This window comes from Sinocyclocheilus anshuiensis, unplaced genomic scaffold, assembly GCF_001515605.1.
Source record: "Sinocyclocheilus anshuiensis isolate Anshui unplaced genomic scaffold, SAMN03320099.WGS_v1.1 scaffold527, whole genome shotgun sequence".
In the NCBI taxonomy this organism is placed as follows: Eukaryota; Metazoa; Chordata; class Actinopteri; order Cypriniformes; family Cyprinidae; genus Sinocyclocheilus; species Sinocyclocheilus anshuiensis.
In genome coordinates, this window is record NW_015548227.1 from 315158 (window position 1) to 334999 (window position 19842).

General features: G+C 37.2%; 1 protein-coding gene across 1 annotated transcript; it reads left to right on the forward strand.

The window, feature by feature from the left end:
• Positions 1-525: 525 nt before the first annotated feature.
• On the forward strand, positions 526-19391 carry LOC107654430 (uncharacterized). The gene is made up of 9 exons (XM_016441479.1): positions 526-589; positions 2139-2169; positions 3479-3568; positions 5522-5708; positions 11276-11409; positions 12096-12242; positions 12726-12745; positions 13710-13917; positions 18287-19391. The coding sequence occupies exons 1-9, from the start codon at positions 539-541 to the stop codon at positions 18505-18507; spliced, it is 1089 nt and encodes a 362-aa protein (XP_016296965.1). The 5' UTR covers positions 526-538; the 3' UTR covers positions 18508-19391.
• The last annotated feature ends 451 nt before the right edge of the window (positions 19392-19842 follow it).

The following is a 19842-nucleotide window of genomic DNA, read 5'->3' on the forward strand; positions in this document are numbered from 1 at the left end:
CAATGTTAACAGCAATAAAACATGAATGCAAGTGCTTAATGTGAAGCTATAAGCCATTCTATGCACTGGTTGTTGCACATTGAAATGTTACATTATTTCACTTCATATTTTACTCAAGTGCATGTTTTAATGTATACTATGCACAAATGCTTAAATGTCTTTATTTACACTTTACTAGATGTAGCTAATATGCAGTAGCTCACTGCATGTGTTGAATTTAACACATTGATTTAATGCTTTTAAATGTAAAGGTAAGGAAAGCACATAACGAAAGCTTTAATTTGTTGTAAAAGATTATTCTCTAAATGTACACTTCTTGTGGACGTGTTGGTTTTTCTGTATGTTGATCAGTTATAGCTGAGTTAAATTTTTTGACACTAATTTTGTATGTTCTTCAAGCAATAAATAAAAGACGTTTTTTTGACACTTCCTCACTGGTGTATTCTCATTGGTCTGATCTTCCCACGCGCTCAAATATAAAGGCACTAAACTGAATGACATTTACTGCATCGCTGAGCATCTGCATCTGTTGTTAATCATGACACCACCTACCTCAACAAGAAGCACTCTTGTTTTACTGTTTTGTCTGGTGAGTGTGGCTTTTATTTCTATTTTCGATTAGTCGTTTTTAATTAATATTAATTTATCACGGATGTGACTTTTATTATTATCGGTTTAGAATTAATTACAACTCCGTTCGTGTCTCAATAATACCAAGTGAGCTTCAAAACAAAGGTTCCAAATCGGCACCAAAAAAAACAACAACTCCAAAAACTGTTTAAAGGTTAAATAGTTCTTGCTAAGGAGAGGGGGAACGTGTTCCAAAGAAAGGCAGCTCTCACTAGGTTTTGAGAAAATTTAGTGCCATTTTTGTAGTGCTTAATGATATTAAATAATTAGGTTTCCATGACTATCAGTTCCATTTCTGACATAATCAATATATAAATACTATTTAATAACAGTCAATATAATGTAAGCGTTTCAAGGCACTGAATGGATAAAGCTCCTTCTGGCTTTCAGCACACTGACCCTTTGAGAGGCTTTAGCGTAGTCGGATCACTTCAGAATTTAGTCACCAAAGAATTTCCAGTTTAGTAAGAGAACAGCAAAGCATGTCAATTACTAGTAAAAGTCTGCATTAATTTCTTCCTGCAGTTGTGGTAGTTTAACCACAACATGACCAAATTAAGCTAACCAATCTATAAAAAGATCTCTCCAAACCGATCTGTCGAGGTGAGCCCTGCCAGTATGGGCACTCAGATTGATACGCAGGGATCCCCCATTCAGAATTAACCCACCCACTTACAACCTTGTCACTTAGTAACCTGGCTTATTTTTCACAACTTGTTTCCCTGTACATTTTGTGTGGTTTTCTGTGTAGTGACCAGGTCATAGAAGCAAACTTGATAAGAATTTTTCTGTGGGTGTTTTTCGCTTTGAGAAATTTCCATTTTGTGACCTGTCCCTTATCTGTTTGTTCTCAGGCACAAAAACTGATTACGTGCATACGTGAATTTGTCAATCCTCCTGTTGTGCAACTAAGCAATGCAATGAAAACATCCAGATTGTCCTTCAGCTGCATTTTTTCCTTGACATTTGCTGACACCAACAGAATGGTAGCTGTACTCTGGGTTACCCAGAACGCCTGTTTGTGATTACGTCAATCTTTAAATCACTTGCTTTGATCTGATGGTAGATTTCAGCTTTAAAACACTCTAGTTAAAAGCATCTGTAATGAGCTGCAATGAAGGTTGACTAACCTCCAAAACAAACATTTCTTAATAATAGATCTTGCCATTAAATGTCACTTTAAATGCACACCCTTTAAGTTAATGCACTTATCTCCATATCTTCAATGTGTCACAAGCTCATGTTCATTCTGGGTCAGAAGAACTATGATGTTGCCTACTTGTTTTTGAACTGATTATGCAATCTGAAAACTGATCAAAACATAGCGCCGAAAGAAGCTTGAATAAAGAAGAGAATAAAATGAGCCAGAGGTCTCCGATTCAGACCAGTTATGCATTTACAACAACTGTCTTTCCAAAGAAAGTGCTTATTTTTATTTAGGTTTTTACTTCTCTTAGATTCGAAAAGGCATTCTGACAAAAATTTTCACTGTTGTTTTCCTTTCACAGTTTTTTACATTTCTACACGTCAACGTTATTGGTAAGTTTATGCCCCTTCCATTTCTTTCATGTCACTTACCTTATTTCTGAAATACAAGCCACGGTCCGCCTACTTCAGTAGTATTCTGTGCAATAACCATTATGATGTCTATTAGCAACTAGCGAAATTCTCTGAATGATGCCAATGGAATTTAAACTGCTAGATCTTATGTTTATTTATGTATTTATTCATTTTTTTTATCAAACTTGGACCAATTTTAAGTCTAAAAATTGCTTCTATACTCTTAAAAATAAAGGGTCCAAAAGGGAAACCTTCTAGTGAACAGTTCTTAAAAGAACCATTTTGTTTTTTTTCTTAGTGTGAAGAACATTTTAATAATCTAAAGAATCTTTTTCCAATTTAAAGAACCCGAAAAGGTTCCACGGATGTTAAAAGTTACTCATGGAACCATCAATGCCAGTAAAGATCTTTAAGACTATATATGAACAATCTTTTCACAATGAACACATTATAATAGCTGAACCTCATGTTTTAACCCAACTTGATGTACTTGATGTAGCTATATGCAAACCATGTAGTTGAGCTTTCTGAGGGTGTTTTACCAGAAATTATTACCTCACCACTTCATAACCATTAACTTATGTGTAATTTCTAAAGAAAATTACTCTAAAATCTACACATTAAGCATGACCCAGTGTGCCTTTTAGTAATAACTGTGGATAGTTCCTCAACTGTCCATTTAGTTCTATGCAATTTTGCATTGCATCATTCTCATACTACAGTTACTGGTGCATCTGGATGCAAGCATCACTAGACAAATGATACCTTAAAGTACCTTGGAGGTGAACTCTTGTATCTACCTAGCAACCATTCCAAAAACTTTAGCAAACCATCTGGAACAGTTGTGGTGAGTTGTGCAAAACTCATACTTGAACCTGAAAAACCATGCTGCCGGTCCATGTGTAGATTTAAAGTGACAGATGAGTTGGTTAAAAATAGTCAGTCTGTCCCTTTTAGAACCTAACTGGCATTTACAAACAGCACTTCATGTACTCCTGTCCCTTACTGACCAAATTATTGCACCCTTTGTTAGATTAAAGCTTTGGTTTGTGCAGATTGACTATAGGGAGTTTTTACTCGGCTTTTATCTAAACGATTTTCCCTCAAGTTTCAAAATGTCTGTAATTTGTGTACGAGTGTGTACTTAGAAATCAGACGCCAGTCACTTCAAAACTCTTGTAATCATGCTGTATGTACTTTTACTCTTGCTAAGCTAGAGTTGTGAGTATCACATGAAGATATGAAATTACTTTTGATGTCTGTTGTTTGCATTCTGTTTCACACGTAGGTTATAACGGTCAGAAGTGTAACAGTAATTTTTACGAGAAGCCCAGTCAGAGAATCCTAAGATGTGAACGCTGCAATCAAGAGTGTTCTGGTTAGTAGTAGCACAACATTTCCCAGCATTTGAATGCTAGTGAGCTTCGAAAATGACACAGGATTGTTTTGAATTCTGAATTAATGCTGTCCATATTATTACTTACTTAAGAAACATTCCTGGTCTTACTGTGCGTGATGCATCAGTGCACATTAATACAGAGATAGATAGAAAGTTTGTCTTCATTATTTTTCAGCAAATCGCCTCTGAAACAAGGTTATTTTTTCAGCTGATGTCACTAAGGATTTTTTTGGGAGGGATATGTGGGAATGCCCACATTTCATCATTCATTTTATTTGCACTGGATAAAATCAACCCAGTTTCTCATCATTGAATATCCCTTTTCACTCATGAAAAGTCATGTAAAACATGCAAAAACGTCTCGCACTGCATCCTCTAATGGACACTATGGGGAATGAAATACCCACTATGCCATGCCTCGGTGCATTGCCTGTCCACTTGGTGAGCGAGCACCAAAAATAGTGGCAAATATACACCAATTTAAAAAGAGGGGCACGCCAATAACGCCCGGACAGCTAATATTTAAGGAGGGACGTCCAATTCAGCCAAGTTGGCAACACAACTGTCCTCAAACAGCTATGTTCCTAAAGGCTCCATAGTGCTTTCACACACGCTGAACAAACAAATGGCTCCTCAAGACAAAGAAAGTTGATGACGTGCATTGCAGGCACCCTCTTATGCTTCTGGGCGTGCCGCTAATGACGTCACAGGCTGCATGGTCCAATGGATTTGGAGTGTTTTCACACGTGCTTCAGACACCGGTCATGCTGATGGCATTCCCCATAGTGTCCACTAGGACGCAGTGCGAGTTCCCTTGAAGGCGAACTAATGAATCTTGCACAACAAGACTGGGAATGTGTATTAAAAAAGTAAACAGTCTATTTCATGTTGACTTCTTAGTGGTCGTTCACACAGGATATGATTTTTCGTTTCACTGTGCTCCTTTTCCATTGTTTTTCCATGCAAAACTGCACTAGATGGACATGACCGTTGCATTTATGTCTCGCGGCATTAAAAAAAAAAGAAGCTGGATAAATTAAATGTTCAACTTTTAAAAAGTGCACCTCCTAGACCTTGCATTTAAATAGGTAAAACATTTTTCCATTCCATTGCGATACTTCTCCATTGTTTTTCTATGTAAACACACTAGAATGGACACGTTTGACCATTGCTTTTGTGTCTTTTCCAAGTATTTTTTTTTTTCCATTCCATTGCTCGTGTCTCACGTTTCCAACACAAAACACGTTCTCTCTGAATGTCCCCTAACTAAAGACATGCTTTAGGGGCCATTCACACAGAACCAGTTTTTCTTTTGTCAAGAGACATGATTCTAAAAAGTGAACTTTTAATTTTGAATTAGAGTGCTGCATGTTTAGAGCACTGTGTTTTGCGAGAGATGCTGCAAAAGACTTAAGACGTGAACGCAACGGTCAAACACATCCATCTACAAAGCATGCTTACAATAGAAAACCCATGGAAGCAGAATAAAAAAAATAAAGGTAATTGCAACTTTTTCTCTCACAATTTTAAGTTTATATCTCACAATTAGGACTTTTTTTTTTTTACTTGGAAAAAGATGTGAGATATAAACTCATAATTGTGAGATAAAAAGCCGCAATTACCTTTTTAAAAAAATGTATTCCGTGGCAGAAACAGACTTTCATAAAAACCTGTGCTATGCAAATGCAATGCAAAAATGCAATTTGTTTTCCCATGTAGCATGTTTATATAGAAAATCTGTGCAGTGGAATGAAAAAATGTGTTCTGTGTGAAGAACCCCTAATCTGGATTAAGTGTAGTGTGAAAAGTACAATTCAAATGTGAAGTTTTTAATATTAATTTAATAAACCGTAGATAAGATGTTAGGATGTTTTTGTAGAATTTTTGTTAATTGACGGCTCTCTATGTCTTTGTGTATTTGGGTGGAAACAGAGGATAAAAATGAGGAGGAAGTTACTCCATGCACTCAGAACAGCAATAGAGTTTGCTTCTGTAAACCAGGTTTTTATTGTACTGGAAGAAACGATTATGAAACATACTGCCATAAACCATGTGTTCCCTGTGGAAAAGGCACATTCTCCAGCAAACCATCTCTGGAAGACTGCAATCCTCATACAGAGTGAGTAAGATTCATACATATGCTACTGTTTTTAAGTTTGCAATAATACCTTAAAAACATATGGAAGCCCATTTTTGCCACGGAATGAAAAGATAAAAAAGGTATTTGAGACTTTTATCTCACAAATCTTTTTTTTAAGAAAAAAAAGTCAGAATTGCGAGATACAAACTCTGAACTGTAAGACTTAAACTTGGAATTGTGAGATGTAAAGTCAGAATTCAGAGAAAAAGATGAATTGCGCGAGATAAACAGTTCTGAGATTACGTTTCACAATTCCAAGTTTGTATCTTGCAGCTCTGTTTTTTGTTTCTGTCAAGGAATAAAAAATAAGGTTGCAACTTTTTATCTCACAATTCTGACTCACAATTGTGTTCATATCTCACAGTTCAGACTTTCTTCTTAGAATTGTAAGTTTATCTCAATTCTGAGTTTATATCTCACAACTCAGACTTTCTTAGAATTGTGAGTTTACATCTCACAATTCAGACATTTTTTGGCCAATTTTGCATTTATATCTTGCAATTCTGAGTTTATATCTGGCAGTTCTGATGTAACAATAACCCACTAAGGACAACTAGCCCAAAAAGGAGCACAAATAAACAGAACTAAACAATGACATGAACGTGAGCAGACTTAAACTTGACAAAACTCACCACACAGTAGTTACAAGGAACAAACCTGATGGACATGGGGAAACACATGGCCATACCCAATGACGAAGTGGAACTAATAAATGTGAACCAATGAAAAGACAACAGTGATAAAAAAGTAACAATACAATAAACTCATGAGAAGACACATTAACTAAAGAACAAGCATCACATCAGGAGGATATGGAAGGCAGATGGGTCAAAAGTCTATAAACGGAATTCATGAAATTCGAATGTGTCAACACGCACTGTTTGTCCACATTAACACAAGAGATTTTGAACATGTTTTTTTATGCGTAGACGCACATCATGGTCATGTTAAGTGCCCCTATTATGCCATTTTTAAGGTTCCTAATATTGTTTTGGGAGTCTCCTACAATAGGTTTACATGAAGAAGCAGAAGAGGACAGCAGTTTGTAAGTGTTTTGTTTTCTATTCTCATTAGATTTTAGCGCGAATGTCGTTGCTAGGAACGTGTTTTGATTACTGTGTTTACCGTGGTAAACGCGTGCTCTAGTCACGTTTGTTCTCGTGCATATCACGTGACTTTCCAGTTTCGGTTTGCTAAGTAGTAAGGCGTGGCCAAAGCCAGTAAAAGTACTTATTTAAGCAGGCTCGGGTAACCCCACTGCTTAAGAAACCCCTCTCTAAATCCAGCACTTTTAGAAAACTACAGACCGGTACCCCTTCTTCCGTTCATTGCAAAGACACTTGAGCGAGTTGTGTTCAACCAACTCTCTATGTTCCTTGCACAGAACAACATCCTGAACAACAACCAATCTGGCTTCAAAAGCGGCCACTCAACTGAAACTGCCCTGCTCTCGGTTACTGAAGCCCTTGAGACTGGCAAGAGCAGCTTCCAAGTCCTCAGTACTCATCTTGCTGGATCTGTCTGCTGCTTTTGACACTGTTAACCACCAGATCCTCCTGTCCACCCTCATAAAGATGGGCATCTCAGGAACCGCACTTCAATGGTTCAAGTCTTACCTCTCAGGTAGGTCTTTCAGGGTGTCTTGGAGGGGTGAGGTTTCTAAGTCACAACTTCTTGCTACTGGGGTTCCTCAAGGCTCAGTGCTTGGTCCTCTTCTCTTCTCCATCTACATGTCATCATAAGGATCTGTCATTCAGAAGCATGGCTTTCCTTATCACTGCTATGCTGATGACACTCAACTCTACTTCTCATTCCAATCAGATGATCCGACAGTAGCTGGTCGCATTGCAGCCTGTCTGAGAGACATTTCTAGCTGGATGAAGGACCATCACCGTCAACTCAACCTTGTTGTAGAACTGCTCATGATCTCAGCCAAGCCAGCACTTCATCACAACTTCTCTATACAGCTGGGTTCGTCAACTATAACTCCTTCCAGGACAGCCAGGAACCTTGGAGTTGTGATCGATGATCAGTTAAGCTTCACAGACCATATTTCTACAACCCTCCCTATCTCAATTCGAAAAGCTGAGTCTTTGGCCATTTTCAAAAAACATCTAGACACATCTTTTTTTGCCAGCACCTGACGAACTAATACTAGCACTTACCTATTCTGTTCTATTCTATTCTATTCTATTCTATTCTATTCTATTCTATTCTATTCTATTCTATTCTATTCTATTCTATTCTATAAAAAAACCCTAGCTATGTGTACTGTGCTAGACTAACTGAGACTTGTCACAGCACTTGTATACTGTTGCTCTCTCGTTCGTCTGATTGCTTCTATTGTTCTCCTCATTTGTAAGTCGCTTTGGATAAAAGTGTCTGCTAAATGATTAAATGTAAATGTATATGCAGGCAATGTCAAAAAACTTTCGTTTTCTCAAAATATGCATTTAATATCACCTCATTTTCCAACGACTCTCAAACGAGTTGTTCAAAGCAGTTCTAAGATTCAGTCTCTCTAAACCCCTCCTTTCCATGAGCCTACTCTTCTCTGATTGGTCAGATGGCCCAGTCTGTTGTGATTGGTCTACCGCGCACAGAGCGTGTCGGAAACAATACACCCATTGCCATAGTTCCGTATTTTGAACGCTCAATAAAAAATATAAACCTCTATTATCATTTTATCATACTTACAGGTTGTGATTCGGTGGAGCCAGCTGATCCTGGGTACTGAGCTCATCTTTGAAGAGCAAGCATTTTGTGAATCCTGCTTTGAACCCCCCGAGATTAGAGAAGCAGTTGTCAGTAAAATGATGGGAACACAAAAAAAGATTGGGCTTGTACTGCTGTGGTACAGTGGAAAAAATGAGTTTTAACCACTGATTTTTTGCAGCCTCATCTTCCGGAAGTGAAAATAATTGTTCACGGCACGGCCGGCCAATATAGAACATACAGTAGGCGAGCATTATGCAAATGTGTTATCTTGTGACGTGCAGCTGTTACGGAAGTGGGATTCGAATTACTGACGACTCGTTTAGGCTGTTCAGAGTCGATTCTTTCTTTTTCTTTTTACATTCACATACAGCTACATTACACTGCATGAAAGGCTATATTCGAAATGGCATAATAGGGGCACTTTAAGTCATCAGTTTTTACCATGTTTCTTTAGTACGTGTAAAGATGCCCAGTTTTATCGTGTTAAGATAAATTTCAACGTGTCTCTCAATGTGAGCACATTCTGGCCATGTTCGAACATGTAATACTTTTTAAAGCAAATTTTCCTAGAGATTCACCCACATATTAATCCTTTCTTTAGTTTATTGTGGCATTGCTTTACTGATATCTACTGTGATAGGATAAATTAATTAATGTAACAATTTAAATGAGACTTTTCTAACTGAGAAAGATCATTGAACGGTGCTTTGCATGTTTTTTGCCAAGAAAACCAACATGTTCACCTTCTCTGGTTTAAGCAGTGGTCTTTTAGTTTACTTTTAAATTTCGCTTGAAAGCCAAATCCTCTGTCCACAATCGTTTCCTCAGTATTTGGGTCATTTTTGGCACACTCACACTCGTGCACGTGCAGACACGGCGAGTATAAACTAGGTTATACACCCGAAGCACTCACACTGAAAGCGTCTCTCTCACTCTCTTCACATGATCAGTGAAACCTGACTCCTGCTGCACTGTGCTGCGGCTCTGCAGTGCGCGCTGTATGGAGTAGAGCAGAAACGTCTCAGGTTACTTATGTAACCATGGTTCCCTGAGTAGGGAACAAGACACTGCGTCCTCTAGGCTCTGCCCGGAGAAGCCTCTAGACCGGACCATCAGTAAGATGGTCACTATGAAGCCATAGAACCAACCAAACCTAATAGGTCCAGTATAGAAGACTATAATGCAGGAAATTTTCCACCTAACCTCGGTCTGGTGGAGAGATGGTGGTTACAGGGGAATTTAGGATTTAGGTGAAGATAAGGGCAGATGTAAGACCCCCGAAGGAAATGAGTAGATACCGAGGTATCACTCGGATCCGGACAAAAGCACTGACGCCCTGTCTGGATCACATTTATACTATAGTCACACCGGTAGTGACGTCATGGCTGTCGCCGGCCAACGAGTTGGTGTTTTTTTCAATGTATGCTTCAGACACGGTTCACGACGAGGCGTTCCCCATAGCGACCCCTAGAGGACGCAGTTCGAAGTTCCCATGAAAGGGAACTATCAGTTTACAATTGTAGAGTCCATTGTCCAACTGAACTAAATGGTTTTTATTTACAAAAAAAGCATATTTAATACCAGTGTATCATTACAACTTCCTTCATGAATAAACATGACAACTGATGTTTGTCTATGTATATACCAACGTATCATCATGTCACATGTGCAAATATAGTCTCAAATACAGCAGTTGCATTGGCTGCTGTAAATGTTTCCATGCAAACATTGACAAACAGTGCGTGTTGACAGTCAAATTTCACGTGTTCCATTCAAAGACTTTTGGCCCTGGCCACCTTCCATAAGACAAAAAGGAATTACACTACAAGGAACCAGGAAACATGACTAAGCGGGAAACATGACTAAATTACAAATTAAGAGACATGAATGTAAACCAAACCAAAATAGATATGGCATCTGCTTTTTTTTCTCAGAACTGTTAGAAAAGAGGCACAATTCTGAGATATAAACTCTGAATTGTGAGATAAAAAGTTGCAATTACCTTTTTTTATTTTTTATCCTGTGATGAAACAAGCTTCCATAAAACTGCATCCAGAAATAATTTCAATAATTTCACAATTTCACAAATAATTTTCAACTTCAGACTTGCATTCAATCCATATAGGGGCCAGAATATCATACAGACTTGGTTGGCTCTTTTGACTTTCAGTAAGATAGCATTGTGGAAACTAATATTTTATGAGGCTTAAATACATTTTATAAGCATGTTTTGAGTAGCTATGCCATTTACACAATTGGCACTAAGCAGCTAGTCCTCATTTAACAATTCAGCAGTTTTAAACAGGGGATGAACATGGCAGAAATTCATTTGAAATTTGAAGCAGCAAGTTTCACACTTTGTTTATTCTCACTTATCTTTTTCGGTCTGTTACTCACTTTCTTTATCTCTGACACATTTTTATCTTTGAGGTTTCTACTAGTCATCTTTTTTTTTCTTTGCCATCTGTGTATGGGAATCAACACACAGCCACTGTGAAGTGTACAAGCGGCTATAAATAGTTAAATATATGGCAAGAAGATAAGCCCAATCACAATTTAGTAAGAAAATGTATGTCAGAAAGAAGAGCAGTCATATTTAAGTATGCAAATTACAGTGCTATCAGCTCTGACGGTTATTTTGAGTTCTGAACATTCTATATGGGATAGTTCAAGTTAAGGTAGAATTATTTGCAGATTATTTAGTAGAGGATTCAGAACAAACACTAACCAGAGTATTGAGGAATATCAAACCCACAAATTACAAACACACAATATTAAGACCAACCTGCTCTTGTCTCTATGCATTCTCTCTGTGTACTTTTCCACAGTTGTGCTCGGTTGGGAATGATAATGCTCAAAGAGGGCACAGCGACACAGGACAGAGAGTGTATGAATGTCACAACAGTGATGCCAGCCTCGTTCACTACCACCACTTTTAATAGCACTTCCATCCCCATGACAGGTACTGACAAAAGCCACTGACAACTGTAAAAGACAATGTATTCACTGTTGGGAGGTGTTGTCTATATATATACCTTTTTGGAAATCAATGTATAAAAAATATTTGAAACTTAAAGTGAGGAAAATAGTAACCAGATTTATATAACTAAACTAAAATAAAAATTAATAAAAACTATATAGATATTAAAAAAAAAAAAAAACTACTAAAAATGACAAAACATACAACAAAATTAGTAAATCAAAAATAAAAGGGAAAATATAAAAATAAAAACTGATTCAAATGATTAATGACTATAATATTATCCTAGTATAAACTATAATATCTAAATGATGCTAAAATAACACTGATAAAGGACAACATTTTGCAAAAAGATAATTAAGCCTATTGTAGAAATATTAGGATTTTTGTAGCATTGTCATTACCGTAATGCATATATATATATATATATATGTGTGTGTGTGTGTGTGTGTGTGTGTGTGTGTGTGTGTGTGTAAATAAATAAAAATTTAAAACCCAAAATTATAGTATTTATAATATGGTAGTGTATTTGTGTGGTTTATAAATTATGCTGATTTAAATAATAAATAATATAATAAACAAATAAAAAATATTCTGTTACATTAACTGTTAGAAAACTGAGGCAGCACATTGAGTAAAAATGACATTGTTTTTTTTGTCGTCACCAGGGGTCACTGCACAACTCGTAGACACGGCAGAAGAAATCCAGTCCCATTGGTTGCTGCTATTAATCTTAATGTTGATAATCTTGTTCATGGCTGGATTCTGTATTCTGATGAAAGACGTGGCAAAGAAAACCCTTTTTAAATGGTTTGGTATGATATAAAGACTAAATGCAGTGGATCTTTTGAATACTTCAGAATTGAATAGGGCTAGAAATGAACACAAATAACACAACTCTGCAATGATGCTGTATTTGTCAGCAGTAATTGTTTTTGTATTTTTCAAAAACGAAATCTAAACCCAAGAAGCTCCTTTTGGAACCACAGCATTGTATTGTCATGTCTAAAGTGCCGTGTAGTGGCTATAAGTGGCCTGGAATCCACCCAGATCACTTCTTACAGTAAAGCGTATTGCATTGTCTCTCACGTGTTTTAATTCCCATAAGGTCAGATTCAACATAAACATTCACGGTGTTTCAGAATGACACGCATTTAATACATCCATAACAGCCTGAGAAACCACAGAACGCCTAAGCACGTAACAAACAGTTCACACAATCACTGTTGCACCTACTTGAGCTGCTCACACCGTCTGACATATGCAGCATATTGACTTATTTCTTGTTTTCATTTTAGGTTTTATAAACAGACAACATGTAAGTACCTTTGTGTGATTGCATGTCAAAGTAAATGAAACTAACTTGTTTTTGTTCATATAGCTGAATGTTTAAAGGAATAGTTCACACAAAAATGAAAATTTGCTGGAAATGTACTCACCCTCAGGCCATCAAAGAAGTAGGTGAGTTTGTTTCTTCATCAGTACAGATTTGGAGAAATTAACATTCCATCACTTGCTCAGCAATGGATCCTCTGCAGTGAATGAGTGCCGTCAGAATGAGAGTCCAAACAGCTGATAAAAACATCAGAATAATCCACAAGTAATCCACACCACTCCAGTCCATCAGTTAACATCTTGTGAAGCCAAAAGCTGTGTGTTTGAAAGGAACAAATCCATCATTAAGGCATTTTAACTCCTTAAGACACTTCTGGCCAAAACACCAGTCCATAAGTCCTTAATCAATAATAATGAGTGAAAATGTTAAAAGATCCATTCAGTGAAAAAGTCCATCCCCTGTGTCTCTCACATCAAAATCCACCAATATTTGAACTGTTTTGGACTGTTTTTGCTTGTAAACTGTGCTTGATCTGTGCAGATTTCTCTCCTGATTCAGACTTTTTCACTGAAGAAAGCGTTATTATGGATAGAGGACTCGTATTTTATCCGGAAGCAATGGTTTGAAGTCGAAAGCTTCTTGATGGATTTGTTCCTTTCAAACACACAGCTTTTGGCTTTACAAGACATTAATTGATGGACTGGAGTGGTGTGGATTACTGTGATGTTTTTATCAGCTGTCGGCACACATTCACTGCAGAGGATCCATTGGCGAGTAAGTGATGGAATGTTAATTTCTCCAAATCTGTTCCGATGAAGAAACAAACTCGTTTACATCTTGGATGGCCTGAGGGAGAGTAATTCTTCAGCAAATTTCTATTTTTTTAGGTGAACTATTCCTTTAAAATAATCAGGTCCCCTTTCATTTTGTTTTATGGTCCCTGTAGGAAGATTATCAACCCTGGAGTCAAACTGCAGCTGACAATAAAATTTTGTCCAATTCCCAATCCCACACCTTGAAGACCAAAATACCAGTCGGCAGTGGTGGCAGAGAGGTCAAAGGTCAGAGTACGGGGCCGATGCCCCAATCTGGGACTGTGCAGCAGGTCACAATGGAGCACAATGGGAAGGGTGAGAACGTCAGCAATACTGTTGGTGAGTCCTGTAAATGTCTTTGTTGAATTTGCATTGCATTGCATTTGAATTTGAACTTACTGTAATAATAATCTTCGTCGAAGATTTAAAGGATTAAAAAGTCTATCATGATTAAGCACAAAAATGGGTCTGTACGACTTGTGAACTATATTTCAAGTCTTCTTAAACCATAAAGTTTTTTTTTAGTCATCTTTCCTTCTAATATAGCTCTTGAATTTATATTTTATTTTATTATATATATTTTAGTTTCTCACTCAGATCTGTTGTATGACTTCTGGATTATAGTTCATAAATCATATGGACACTGCAGAAAGTGCTGCTTTTCCTCAGTATTTTGTCTGGTTTTCTAGCACAGCACATTCTTAAATTAAGATACATTTACTTGACATGAGATTTAATGTGAAAAATGTATCAAAAGGAAGTGTGTACATACTTAAAGAGATCATCGGATGCCAATTTTCCACAAGTTGGTATGATTCTGTAGGGTCTTGATGAAATGTCTGCAACGTACTTTGGTTAAAATTCCTCAGTGGTCATGTAAAACAACACTCTTTTTACCTTGTCAAAAACAGCTCTGTTCACAGCGACCCGTTTCAGTGCATGTCTTTTTAAATGATAATGAGCTACTGCTTACCCCGCCCCTCTCTTCCGTTTATTGTGTATTCGGTGGCACATTACTATAGGTGCGTCCCAATTCGCATACTTAACTACGATTTGTAGTATAAATAGTGCGAGTAGTGCGTTCACACTGAAAATTCCCAAAAGAAGAAGTGCACTTTAAATACCCGGATGATGCACTTAAATAACCGAGAAAACAAAGTGTGGAATGTTGGACACTTCGTGCACTCAACTGTCACAACTTTAATTACGTAGCGAAGGGGTTAGGGGCTATCAGACTCCGATTATGAATGACAAAATAACGAATATAATTCATAGTCTACATGGTTGAGTACGTAGTGTTTAAGTGCATAGTGTATAGTACGTAATTTGGGACACAGCTTATCAAAAACAAAACTAATTCACTGCGTCCTCAGTGGCTCTGATGTCGGGAGAAAATGAAGACTTGTATTTTCACTTTTACGTCCAACTACAAAACACCTGCATTGCTTACAAGACATGGCGGTCAGCGTACAACTGACTGACGGCGGAAATATGCTAATACGGGACAGTCCGCCAGCAGTCGTGGGCGGGTCCTGAGCAGTATGACGTCATACTGCTCAGAAGCGGCTTGAAAATTGAGACTCTTTGGTTTTTTGGGGATTAAAAAAAAGGAGTGAATGGATTTTTATCATTCCAGTGTTAATTTTGACAGGCATTTTTGATTTAGTCTTTGTCTTTATCTTACGACGAAAATGCTTAATAGTCTTAGTCACATTTTAGTCATTTGAGTCTTTCATAGTTTTAGTCTAGTTTTAGTCGACGAAAAGTCATTGCATTTTTGTCAACTTTTAGTCATTACTTTTAGTCAAACTGCAGTTACCAACATTTATTTTGGTAGCTATTTTATATGTAGTCTTCAAACAAAAATAGTCATTAATTCTTCTCTCGAACTATCCCTTTAACAGTAGTGAAAAGGGAGCAACTTATAAAAATGAGAGTTGTTCATATATAATATATATATAATTTTTGAAAAAGAAGCAAAATAAGACAATAAGACAAATACGAAAGAGATACAAATTAAACTCGTTTTTCAGATTCAGTAGATTTACTTAACATATTTGTTTAACATATTTTGTTGGTTAACATCAATGACACGGATAGGTACTTAATTAGGAATGCTGTCCCTTTAAGACGGAATGCATGACACACGTTCAGTTTTCACCCACCTGTTTACGTTCACTTAATCCATAACCGACTGTATTTACGTGAGATACTCACACGATAGACATTTGGACTGCTGTGTGTGTATTTGAGCACTGAGAACTGATCGCGTGCTGTATATGAGAACTGAAGAAGTGGAGCGTGCGCGAGAGAGAGCACTGCTATCAGTGCAATTCCGCCTATCGACGATGGCCTTCACTAACTTTAAGTGAATCGACAATGAATTGTGACTCCCAGGAAAAACGGGCCGTCTGGTCACCTTATCCCTACCCCTTCAGGTGCTGAGGCCATTGTTTCAGATTGCTAGTTCGCGTTTTATTAGCCTATCTGTCCACTATTTTGAATGTCCTGTAGTCCTCAAATAACATATAGTCCCGTCTCGTCTAGTTAACGGAGACACGGCATAAATTTCGTCATAATTTCGTCATCAAATATTAGTTTTAGCTCATCAACGTCTCGTCTTAGTCACAAAAAAAATGTTCGTTAACGAATATTTTTCGTCGTCGTCTTCGTTGACGAAATTAACACTGGCTAAGACACATTTATAGGCAAACACCATGTAAAAGGGAATTTTGCATCCAATGTCCCCTTTAAAACAGAAAAAAATATCTGCCATTGGGGTTAGAAAAATAGTGTTTTCACTTTGAATCAAGTTTATCTTAATGGGCCTATTGGAATATATTGTGTCTTGTTTTAAGAAAAACTTCATTTTGATCATTTTGTCACAAAAACAAGACTTAATATCTTAAAATATTTTGCTTCTCAAGTAAATATATCTTGGTTTAATAATTGTTTATATTTGCACTGGAAAACACAGCAAAAATACTGAGTAAGAACATCACTTTTTGCATTGCTTTTTGTCTTTTTTTTGGAGGGTGGCAGAATAAATCATCTACTTTTGTTGTAATGAATAGAGCTTCTTCTTTTGTGTTTCACAGAAGACCGAAAATGATTCTGTGTCTAATAAGTAAAGGATGATTAGCTGTTTATTTATGGCTCATTTACAAGCCAGAAGCATTTTGCAATTCCTTCCAAAGAATATTGATTTTTTGTTAGAACTGGCAAATCACTTTAGCAGGTTGGATCTTGAATGGTTTTTAAATTGTTAAGTGAAGTGAAGAAGTGAAGTGACATGTGGCCAAGTATGGTGACCCATACTAGGAATTAGTGCTCTGCATTTATCCCATCCAAAGTGCACACACACAGCAGTGAACACACACACACACCGTGAACACACACCCGGAGCAGTGGGCAGCCATTTATGCTGCGGCACCCGGGGAGCAGTTGGGGGTTCGGTGCCTTGCTCAAGGGCACCTCAGTCGTGGTATTGAAGGTGGAAGAGAGCGCTGTACACTCACTCCCCCACCTACAATCCCTGCCGGACCGGAGACTCGAACTCACAACCTTTGGGTTACAAGTCCGACTCTCTAACCATTAGGCCACGACTTCCCCAATGTGTTTAATGTGATGTGTGATTAACTTCTTCTGTCGTTTAACTTCTGGAACAGACACACCTCATGTTTCCTCAACACTTAATCACAGAGCATTTTATCTTCAAGTCCACTATTGTCTTTATTCCATTTTTACTTCCTGGTGTGTGTGTGTTGTGTGTGTGTGTTGTGTGTGTGTGTGTGTGTGTCTTTGCCAAGACTCAGTAGCCTGTAATAATAAAAACGCTCAAGCTATGGCAAACTGAACAAGAATAAAACTTTAATCAACAAACAATTCCAGTCAGATTTTTTCTGCTCCTGTTGGGAGTTGATTCAAAAACGCCCAGTATTTTAAGACTTCACAGTTGCATTCCAAAGCTAAGGCCGTTTCAAAAGGTTAAGAGCATCGTTATGGTGCCTTCTAATGCAACATATATATAGTTACGATTTTTTAAATGTTTTTTGAAAGAAGTCTTCTCACGAAGGCTGCATTTATTTGATAAAAATACAGTAAAACCAATAACATTGTGAAATATTATTACAATTTAAACTAACAATTTTCTATTTTAATATACAGTTTATTCCTTTGATGGCAGCTTAATTTTTGCTGCTTAATTTTTTTTATGGAAACCATCATTCAAAAGTCTGGGGTGCACAAAAACACAAAAATATTAAGCAGCAAAAACATTGATAATGAGAACCATTATTAATAACTGAGCACCAGTAATAATAATAAAAAAAGCTCCAAATCAGTATATTAGAATGATTTCTGAAAGAACATGTGAAACTGAAGACTGGAGTATTGATGCTGGAAATTCAGCTTTGCATCACAGGAATAAATTACATTTCAAAATATATAACAATAGGAAACAGTTATTTAAAATTGTAATAATATTTCAGTTTTTTACTGTATTATTGATCAAATAAATGCAGCCTTGGTGAGCATAAGAGACTCAAAAAATAAAAATAAATAATGATTCCATTTAGATTTTGGCCAAAAAGTTACCTCAGAATGCAGTATAAGTATGCTGCCTACTTATGCCTAGGGCTTTAATAGGGATCAGGTTTGATTTTAAGTAGGCAATCATGTTGACTTCATCATCATTTGTCTATATTAGGGTCCATCTACATCTACTCTCCTGGAATGGTGATTTTGGGCTCCAACTCGAGTGATAAAAAGGAAGAGGCAGGACTTTGCGAAGAAGGCGTTCCCCTCATCAGCAGACCGCAGCAAGAGTCAAATCCACCCTCGCAAGAGGTCAGAATCAGAATAAGCGCACAGGAAGAGGCTGAGGAGGAACTGAGCTTGAGTTTTCCTGTGCCGGCAACTGAAAAGTGAGAACTCGAACATGTGGTTTCTTGCATGAACTTCAGAATGGCGTTCAGGAAGATTCCAGGTTGAATCACAAGGCTGAAAAGTCACAAGATGCCAGATTTCAGATTCCTGGTAAAGCATGGCATCAGCAATGCCCAAGTCATGGTTTCAGTTCCAGATAAACATGCACGCTGACTAAATGTACAGGCTACCTTGATTGCACTGTATGTCAAATACCGAATGCACAGATGTACCAGATGGAAAACTCTGAGTAATGATTTTAGCTTTTTTGCGCATCAAGAAAAAGATTTATGCTTAATTTAAGTTAGTCAGTTTTTATAAATGCACATGTCTGAATTGCTGCTGCAGCAAAACTGGGACAAAAACAAGCATGAAGACTGTGCACAGGAGGTACAGACAAAAGAAGAAAAACACCCTCAAAGGTGTTAGGAGTTTTCATAACGTGTGTCCTATAAGATATAGGCAGTATAATTGAAACGCACATGGTGTGTATGAATTGTTTTATTGTTTAAGTGAGTGGTCGAGAACCTAACGACTACATCTATATGTTTCTAAACAGACTTTTGCTCTACCGTGTGGGTGTTTCATATGCATGTCTAAAAAATACCCAACCTCACCTTCGGAAAGAAGTGTCTGATTTGACTGTTGTAGGAGGTCGAGTCGGGACGGACTGCGTTGACCCTGCAACCTTTACAGAACATGATCAAAATGACATTTCTAGTGTTGCAGTAGAAGATGCTTCATACATCTCAGTCACATCCTCCATTCACTTGAGCTTGTGTCATTTTGCTTGTTTTTTTTGTTTTTTTGTAAATTTGTCAATGAATGTGTTCTGATGCTTTATTAACATGAATTCAATCAAATCCATTCCTTCAACAATTACAGAATCTCTCTCTCCCCCTCTATCTTTCTATCGTTCTATCTACCATTCTTTCAGTCATTCTGTCTATTGTTCTATCATTCTATTTACTATTCTTTCTATCAGTCGTTCTTTCTGTCATCCTGTCATTCTTTCTATCTATCGTTCTGTCATTCTTTCAATCATTCTGTCTAATCCAGTGGTTCTCAACCCGCGGCCCGTCACGAATTCAAATGCGGCCCACGTGCTGAACACAATTTTAAAAAATTACTTTGTTTTACAATTCATTTTGGTTTTTACATTAATTTAAAAATGTACTAAATAAATATAAGCTATAGCCTAATGTTTTATGTCAAATAATTTTGTTTTTCATATATTATTTTCAGACATGAGCAGTACTCACATAGTCTAATTAACGTTACGAATTTTAAAGTAACGACCAAGTGGCCAGCGGCAGACAGTGAGCATATGCTTGATCA